At 51.0% G+C, this 9,689-nt stretch overlaps 1 protein-coding gene and 1 long non-coding RNA gene across 2 annotated transcripts in view; one reads left to right on the top strand and one right to left on the bottom strand.

The window, feature by feature from the left end:
- The window catches only part of LOC127749866 (uncharacterized), a 42,327-nt gene extending 36,521 nt beyond the window's left edge, over positions 1-5,806 (top strand). The window contains exon 4 of the long non-coding RNA XR_008011398.1: positions 5,686-5,806. This is a non-coding gene — a long non-coding RNA (uncharacterized LOC127749866). The remainder of the gene's footprint in view (positions 1-5,685) is intronic.
- Positions 1-9,298, bottom strand: part of LOC113202754 (homeobox protein abdominal-A homolog) — a 33,940-nt gene extending 24,642 nt beyond the window's left edge. Inside the window, exons 1-3 of the mRNA XM_026417130.2 lie at positions 7,283-9,298; positions 5,696-5,893; positions 5,434-5,466 (exon numbers count right to left, since the gene is read on the bottom strand). Of these exons, the coding sequence (XP_026272915.1) occupies positions 5,434-5,466; positions 5,696-5,893; positions 7,283-7,715 (664 nt within the window). The 5' untranslated portion in view covers positions 7,716-9,298. The remainder of the gene's footprint in view (positions 1-5,433; positions 5,467-5,695; positions 5,894-7,282) is intronic.
- Positions 9,299-9,689: the final 391 nt, after the last annotated feature.

Raw genomic sequence — 9,689 nt, 5'->3', positions numbered from 1 at the left:
TTAGGCTTCGCGTGCGATTAGCAAATCGCGAAGCCTTATGACGAGGTCGTGATGTGTATCGCCAAGATTTTCGTGTTACGTACCTGCTCCCCCAACATCCACTATAGCAAGGAGACCCTCCAGCACCAAAACAAAAAAAAAAGGTTGGGGGCGGGTCACTCGGTGTCTGAATAGGCGAGGGGCCCGGGGGGCCCGGGCTCCGGAGCCCAGCTGATGGTAACGCGGAGGCATAGGCAGTATGAATCGCGAAACTTTACTAAAGCTATCTATGTCATTATAGGATGTTCGAAATTTCGATCACGCGGTCAGGCTTCGCGTGCGCTAAAATGCAGCGAAAACGCAAAACGAAAAGCCTTATGACGAGGTTGTGATGTGTATCACCAAAGGATTTTCGTGTTACGTACCTGCTCCTCGGCAAGGAGACCCTCCCACACCCACAAAAAAAAAGGTTCGGGGGCGGGGCAGGGGGACCCCTCCGCTCTCGGTGTCTGAATAGGCGAGGGGTCCGGCGGGGGGGCCGGGCTCCGGAGCCCAGCTGATGGTAACGCGGAGGCATAGGCAGAATGGCGTTAAATGTTCCTCAAATTTTGAACATAGCAATAAACAAGGCGGTTTTTGGGTCAGTCATCACCCTTTCACCCCTCTTTAAAACAAGTCACAGGCTCCTATGACAATTTCGACTTTAATAAAGTGGATGTGGTTAAGGACAGAGGGGCAGTCTCATCGTGCGAGCGGGGCAGCCCGAAGATTGAGCAAGGGCTTTTAAAAGTGTTCAAATTTTTGTGCAAGATATAGGAAACAACTAAATATTTAAGACAATCGTGCCCCTTTCACCACCCTTTAAAAACATAATGAAAATAACATAATTTAAACATTTAGCAGATAGATATTCGTCTAAGCGTCTCGGCGTTAGTCAGTCCATAGCCCACATCAAGTACGCGAAGCCCTTTTAAGCCACATTGAATAATGTGGACTTGACGGATTTTTATCTCAAATTAAACTCTTTTGCCGCGCTCGACGAGACGACGCTGGGCGGGAAATTACAAATGCGCGTAGATTGCGCGCATCGCCCAGCGGGCGGGTAAAAGTGCAGAAAACTCTCGACACATTCACATTCGCATTCACACGCACTGATACTCCCGCGCAGAGAGTCACGCGGGAGAGAGGGGGGAGTTCTGTATGTTTATGAATTCCAAACAATGAGCCCACCGAGTTTATCACGATCTACGTGGGTGGGTATGAGCTCTGCGGAAGGCGTCAGAGAGTGCTACAGAGGGAGAGACGAGAAGGGGGAAGGGAGAGGGAGCAGGAAGGGGACGGGGAGGGGGGTAAGAGAAGCGGAGGGTTGGTGGGTACAGGAAAAGGGAAAGAGTACGTGAGAGGTAACGCACACATAACCGCACGACTAAAATGGCCCGCCAGACGGCAGTAGCGCAGTACCAAACAGAACCATAATCTCTCGTTATTATTTGCGAGTTGATATGATTAATAATACTAATATTTCTGCTCTCCTCTCCAGCCTCGGTTCGGATTTCATGTTTTACGCGTCCCTCTAAATCACAGTGCGGCGCGATGCTCTATGCATGCCGACTGTAATTTACAGACTCGGCGATAAAAGTCCGGCATTATGAAGTTCGGCAGTCAAACACGGCCGGCAGTGTCGGCTGGGCGGCCGATCGGGAGGCGGTGACCACGTGGAGTGCACACGTGTGATATATTATGAGAGAACGATGGGAATGATATAAAACGTGCCCTGCGGGAAGAGTTATTTATTTGGTGCAAATAAGCAGGCGGGACTGACGGAAATACGAGCGGCCCTCGGAGCCGCAGTAATTAACGACAAATAAAAAAACAACATTCGGAACGCTAAAATTTACGCGTCATCTGACGTTTGGTGGATCCCTCTCACGCAAGAATCCAAAGATGCCTGTTACGCGTTTTCCGTGTTCCCTCTTATTTCTAGGAATACTATGACAGTGTGCGAGTGCCCGTATAGGCACTCATGGGACGGACATGCGGGTACACACATAGGATGGCCGAGCGTATGGGAAAGTGTCCTCGGTAATGGAGAAAGCCTCACATCGTTAACAATTATTCAGCCAATCCGATGCAATGGTAGTACACGGGGGCTGGGAGGAGTGGAGGGGTCTTCTAGGAGGGTGGGGATAGAAAAACCATACTACTCTGTTGAATACAAATAAATGGTACCACGGCCTGCCCATATAAGTTGTAGATAACGATCCAGTGAGTAGTTGGAGCCAAGGCGCAAAGCACACCGGACACATTGCTACTGGAGTTATTCCCGTTCCTCTCGATTCAAAGCTGTGATTGAATTTTTTTTCCAGTCAAAGTTGCTGGAAAACGATCGCGAAATAGGCAGGTGAAGACAGTAGATGCCCGGCAAGGTCCAGCATAACTTTCGCTCGGACTGCACCCCGGGATGTCCCTTATTCCTCATTATTGTTCACGAGGGAAAGGGTGCGGGAGACCGCAATCCTTTTATCTTCTGCATCCCTCACCCCTACGATTTTTTTTGCGAGTCCCCGTGTGTCGCCCACACCTTTACAGCGCGCGCTTTCTACTACACCTTTACTTTTTTTTCGCAACAAGCTTTATGCTTCAGAGTGAATGTCGCCTCGTGAAAGAATTTCACCGGCCGCCGAGGTGTGCTGTGCGGCCCAAAAGGGCTGGTCGGAATGGGGACACGCAGCGGGTGGGCAGGGTGGCGGCGTTACCAGGAACCGACCGGGATCCGACCTGGAACCGCATCAAAGAGGTCGAGCTCACCTGAGCGGGACAGCGTCGAACTGGACCTCACGTGGTGCAACACTGCCTTTCGAGTGGTATTATTACGCGTAACTCAAACACATCGTAAGATGTGTGTTAGCTGCCGCATTTGAAAATTTCATACACACGATAAAATTACCAAGGCAAATTCCTTGTACGAACAAGAAATACTGTTCGCGACCAGTGCCATGGCCACGTCGAGGACGGTACGTGACGGTCATGTGACACAAGAGACGTGACGGGGCGTGGCGGGGAGTTGGCGGGTCATGCCCCGTCCGCGGGGAGGGGAGGCAGGCGGGAGGGGCACAACAGCGGGGTGCTGGCTGCTGGTTTAGACTGCGTGGGCGATGGTTGCCGGACATGCACACTCACACACACACACACACACACGCCGCAATGATTGAGGTAGACAGACTGTTCGCGGCTGAAAGATTTAAGCTTAAGTCGCAACGAAGAAAGAAGAAAGGGGGGGGGGGATAACGCGCCATTAATGACATGGCAAAGACAACAGAATATCTCCCCCCCCCCCCTTCCCCCTTTCTCTCTCATCGCAACTCGATGAAGATGACCAACATGTGGCACGGCACGCGAGCGCACCATAACCTCACTTTTATAATCACCATCACCTCCCAGCCGTGTCGTGACTCCCAACATCCTCATCGCCCATCAGGCATATCATCATTATTAAAATTAAAACGCGCCCTGGCCGCGCGCTATGTGGACTCTCGCGACCGCACTTACTTTCTTTTATACATCGTGGTCATCAAAATCATCATAATTCATTAGAGCTGCGGTGCCGCCCGTCTTGCCGCTATTTTTAGGGCGCGAGACTTGGCATGGCTCAACACAGACGAACAGCAGCCGCCCGGCCCTCGGCCCGGCCCTTGCAGCAGAGGCGGGACAGGCATGGATACAGTCATCCGCTGACACTTCGGCAGACAGATTTGTGCGCTGAGCGGTGTATATCGCTCGTCGCGGACCAGGCGGGCGTGCCCTGTGCCCCAGCCGCACACGCACACACAGCAAAATTTAGAGTGTGAATGTCGCAACCTTTTGTAAGGTGTGTGGAATTTGAATGTCACAAGTAAAGGTATCAACCGAAACGAGCATCGAACTCCAACGAGCCACTCTCTATCGCACCCAATTGCACACCCGTGCACACCCGTTTATACAAGCATGCGATTAGTAATTTTCCACTCCTAAAAGTGTTCGACATTACACATTTTTGTTGCTGTGTTCCCCCCACCCCCTTCTCTCTAACATACACACACACACGTACATAATACGTGCAGAGTGCGCCGAGGATGTTGTACCAGGTCGGGGGCTGGACAGGCAAAGAGCGCGATAAGTCAACGACACACAAAGAAAGGAGTCCTCCGCGTGCAAAAGGCCAGGCCGTACTTCGTTTCGGAATGGGCCACAAACAGCAGCGCGTCTCGATTTTTCGAATGAGGTACTTGTTGTTCATAACTGCACTACTTATCCAGTAAATGGGGCCGTCACTGAGACGTCATGAGAAAAGCAGCCTAAGATAAGATGATTGTAAGACTCTGCATAACACATCAACAATTTGAATGAAAGAAAAATACTATACGTAGATAGATATCCACCTCGATATCCACAAACTATTCTAGACCAACGACGAACACGTGGGCGTGCCCCCCCCCCCCCCCCAAACCTTGGCCAAGCCAAGGGTCCTGTTTCGTTTCTACTGTTTTACAATTTGGGCCAAATCACAAAGTACCTACTTTCGCGCTTAAAATCCAGAGTACTATTTGCTTAACAGCCAAGCAACTTTGCCTCAGTCTCAAAGAATGGAAGTTAGCCGGTGGCCTAGGAACCTCAGTTTGGCCACTACTATGCCGTCATATTTTTGCCGCAGATATAAAGTTTACAACGGGGAAGTTCACTGTCCGTAGTTTAGGCGCTCTCTGCGCACCGATAAGAAGCATGTTCGGTTTCCGGGCGAGGCGACACTAGGTGTCAAGGGCAAAACTGCCAGACAAACACATGCACTCGAGCACACACGCGCGCAGCTGTTCACCCGGACGCAAGCGCGCGCTGAAACACCACCGCCACCACCAACACCATTGGGAGAGCAGACTGCATGGCAAGAGAACAAGGCAAGTCGAAAGAAGCAGCAGGCGGCATATAGTGGAAGCAAGCCAGAGGAATGTGGAATTGTTGAACCAAGCAGAGTAAAAATGAGAGGCCATTTTGGTTTAATGGCACGTGTTATAATTTTGTAGCGCACTGCGGCCGTCAAGATGGGGAGAACTACCGCGAATAGTACGAGAAAATCGCACCGCAACGGCCGCGGGTCTCGCGGGCAAAGACATGTGCGGGAATATTTAGAGTCGCGGTAAGCGCAAAATGGCACTCATTTATACTTCGTGCTTGGCCCAAGAAAATGCAGATTGTGGGCATAACGTAGAGAGTAACACGCTCCACACACCGCCTTCAAAGAGGCACAGGACGAAAGAATTATTTCAGACATGTAATGAAACTTACTTGCCTGTGACGTATGTTTTTGCACCTGTTATTGTGGGGCGCGTGGTACTCTCGGCTTTTAACTACTACTGAACACAGATGCACGTTTTCGTTCATGATCACAAAACAAGACAGGCACACTTGAACACCACTTACCACATACAACTCGGTCGAAGGGACTCATCCAATCTGAGAACCGAAAGAAGCCTGGGGTTAATTATGCACACAGTTTTTCATCAGAACGCTAAAGACAAACTGATGAAATTTTTCAATTAAACAAAACACGGATTGACTTAGAAATAAATTAAATTAATTTCGAAATCAAAGGGCAAGCGCAGGAGATTGAGTTACATTCAGCAGAAATTAATCGTATTTAATTTGTTTTAAATGTGGTGTCTTCTGTTTCAGGCATCCTTACCGGTTATGGACATCCAGGGGTATCGAGGGATGTCAGGCAGGGGCTGGGTGGCAGCCGCCCCCGGTTGGGAGCAGCTGTTGAGCGGGTCTGCCGCTGCCGACGCCGCAGCCGCCTGGTGGTAGAACTGGGCGGCCGCGGCCATGGACGCCGAGGCGGCCGACACCGAGTTAGCCGAAACGGAGGAACCGTTCTGGTGACCTGGAGCCAACATGCGTCATTCATATAATAAAATAAAATAAAATGATATGCAAAAAAAAAATACTTAAAAGATCGTCTATAAATGATGTAATTTGTGTGTGATCTTATTGAATGAACGTAGAATATAGAGAAATCAACCATGCAGAGTAGCCTCTGCAGCTACTTTATGGCCACCTTTAAGAAGGATGAGAGGATAGTTGTTTAAACCTTTGCATCTTTACTTTTACATCACGTGATATCGGTCACGTAATTCGCCACAGAGCACGCGGTCTTTTGTTTCGGCCAACGTAAGAAAGCAAAACCGTGACGGCAAGTCTCTCAGATTCTCAGTCTCTCTCAGTCTCTCTCTCTCTCTCTCTCTCTCTCTCTCTCTCTCTCTCTATTTCTCTCTCTCTCTCACACACACACACACACACACACACTTCCCACGCCTCGGTAGATCCACAACACCGCACAGTGGGCGTTTAGCTAGATTGGTCGTTAATTTCTTACAGTTCTCACGCACCTTGCTAGTGTGAATACACGATCACACCTATCACAATATGAGGACATCCTTGACTACTATGTATTAATTGTTGTTGCGCTCAATTCAAAATTAGCATGACTATTTAATTGCCCTTATTTGTGGCAATAAATAGACGCAGCAATTAAAATTTATTACAAAACTATGGGTAGTAATTAAATGAATACTTTTACACCTCTACCTCCATGCAGGTTAAGAACCATAACAAGATACATAAAGCCTTGATTCCAAACACAATTAATTTTAAATAATGACAAATCATATGGACTACAAGCAATATCTGAATTTGACCAAAATGCGAACTAATCTAAAGACATGCAGATAGAGTTACATCAAAATAAATGTCATTCATCTAATGCTAGGCTATCCAACTACGATTACTCTAAATTTAACAGGATCATAATCCACGGTTGAAATCATGCGGCGGTGAAACGAAGGCCATTAAAGCTAAGTTTGCAGCACCGAAGTTCAAATAGCAAAAGGCATAACGGCTCATTTAATAGAGCGTCACCCCCAGCAGCATCTTTGACAATTGTCTGTCCCAGGTGCCTCATCATTACAGCCATAAAGCGGCGGCCAAGTTGTAAACCAATAGGCAATTGTCATCCTCATTACACAAAGGAGCGTCACTAAACGGTCTCCTTTCACCCGCAACCCATGCGGTATTGTCAAAAAGAGCCACACCGTGATTTTAATGGGACCGCAAACGTTTATGGACTATGAATAGGAGCGCTACAGCCTTGAGGTCAGCCAGGGGCAACAACGGCACTAATGACAAGCAGTGCAGCAAGCAGGCCGCGAGCACCACTACCGGCACGGTCCGCAGGGAGGTTATGACAGCTACAAACACACACACATCCACTCACCTAGGGCGTAGTTGACCATCGAGTCGGGGGTGGGCACGTTGCCGGTGAGCGCGGCCGTGTACCGGCACGACTTGTCTGCGGCGGCAGCGTCCACGGCGGCGGCCAGGGCGGCCGTCGACGACGAGGTGAAGCTGCCGGGGACCATGGAGGTGGCGCCGAACGCGGCGGCCGCGGCGGCCTGCTGCTGGTGGTGGTGGTGCGCGGCCGCCGCCGACACGTACGGGTACATCCTCGAGCTCACCAGGGCGGCGCTGGGCGGCGGCGAGGACGACGACGACGTGGACGAGTAGTTGACGACGGAGCCGAGGCTGGACGAGTCGGTGGACGACGAGGACGTGATGACGGGGTTCAAGAGCCCCAACTGGCTGTGGTGCTGCTGGAACTGCTGGTGGTACTTGGGGAGCATGCTATCGATGATGAACTTGGACGTCATGGTGCGCGCGGCGACGTGGCGGGGACGGCACTCACAGGACGGCCTCGGCCATCGCGACAGGCCCCCGTCGAGCCATCACTGACACACGCACACTCACGACACACTCACTGCACTTGCACTGTACCCGCACGCTCGCACCACACTGAACTGCACACGCGGCCGGGGCGGCGCCGTCTTCCAATCCTTTATGGTCGCTGTATATCCCAACTATTGCCCCGTACAACTATACTTGTTCTCTCTCACCTAAAATGTAACCCCTTAGAATAATGGCGTAAGCGCTAGGCTCCCTGGCTGGGCCGCCGATGCCATGGCCGCCCACCGCGCCCGCCCGTGCCCCTCCCGCGCCGCCGGCCCGTCGTCCGGCCAGCCAATCACGTCGCGGGCCGCGCCGGGCCAGCCAATCAGCGCGCGCGCCGGCCCCCGATGAATGAGCGCGCTGCTCGGCGCAACCGGCCTCGGCGGCTCGGCGGCGCGACTGTCCCTGTCGCTCCCGCGCGCAGCGGCTCGCCGCGTCCTCGTCGCACCGGGGGGGTGGGAGGGCACGGGAGGGGGCCGGGAGCGGGCTCGCCATCTCTCTCGCACTTGCGCCCCTTGCCCGGCAGCCGTCTCCGTCGCACGGCGGCGGCACGGGAGTCGGGAGGCGATGCGAGCGCCATCCTGCGGTCAGATTCGCCAACTACATCCAGAGCAGCGCCGGCGATCTTCTCTTTCTCTTCATTCGCGCTCTTTCTCTCTCCCTCCGCGTCCCGCTCCCCATCCTCTTCCCTCTTCTGTGCCGGCGGCGGCGCGTTGAAAAGATGGTAAACATTAGGAGCCGCCACTGATTTTGAGTACGTTCATTGTCCCCGAGAATGACGTGTGAAATGCACACCCAGACGGCGGGTGGCAGCGGGTGGCAGGGCGGGGCGCGGGGGGCGTGCTGGCCCGGCCGCACATAAAAACGCACTAAAGGTCGTTTACCTACTAACATGAAAACAAACACTCACCGCGTCACATGGTCCGCTCCTAGCGGCGGACTTTTACTTCCTGCCGGCGAGACGTCCTTTACTTTCTTCCTGTCATTTTGCATATTTCACTGCCATGCTTGAGTTTGACCGCAGAATAGATTTAGAACAGGTCTTCACTCATTTGATAAATTAAAGGGTTTTCTTATATTGTAGCGATAAATCATAAGAAGGCGATGTTACGTGTTATGTAGTGCTATCTAATATTTTTAAAATGTTTTAAAAAATATGAAAAAATAATTCAAATAAGGCTTTTTATTATAGAGATATTTGTTTTCCTAGAGTACCTTACTGAGATATCGCTGAATTGTGTTCACAATGCAAATACTGTTCAATGCAGAATGCATGACACTTATAATAAATCATGAAACGTATAATTAAGTAATAAGGACAAAAACGTATTGCGTCTCGAACTACGGTACATTGGCTTATCGAGGGGGAATCACTCAAGATAAAAATTTCGACTTAGTTCCTTAGTACAATCTATTAGTAAAAAATATTTTTAGCGTCAGTTTTTATCGTTGGTGCAAAATTATGCATAGTTAGCACGCACGTGATACCTCCGCTCGCTTCTTATCGCGTATAAAGAACTTAACTCACCATATCAGCCGGTGAATATCGACATCTGCAACAAAGAAAGCGAAACAAAATTAAGTATCAGACAATGCGAGACACATTTTTTCAGGACCAAACAGAACCAAAGCATTATCAGCCGCTGAAAAGAATTACGTTCGGCTCGTCAATCATCGCGGCTGCACTGGCTCTAATTGGCGCCTGCTCCAGCTGCCCCCGACCAATGAATATAGCCGGGCGCGTCCGAATCGCCCTCGCGACTGCAGTATGCTCAACGCGCGCCGCGCAGCACGATCCGGAGGCGTCCCGAGCCTGGCGCAGCAATTATCCAAACGCCCCGTTCTGATTGGTCTGTAGTCGTACCGGCGACCCATTTGCTGTGTGAGGGAGAGAGAGA

Source organism: Frankliniella occidentalis, unplaced genomic scaffold (assembly GCF_000697945.3).
Source record: "Frankliniella occidentalis isolate FOCC.00 unplaced genomic scaffold, Focc_3.1 Scaffold102, whole genome shotgun sequence".
In the NCBI taxonomy this organism is placed as follows: domain Eukaryota; kingdom Metazoa; phylum Arthropoda; class Insecta; order Thysanoptera; family Thripidae; genus Frankliniella; species Frankliniella occidentalis.
This window is presented reverse-complemented; position numbering and strand designations above follow the sequence as displayed.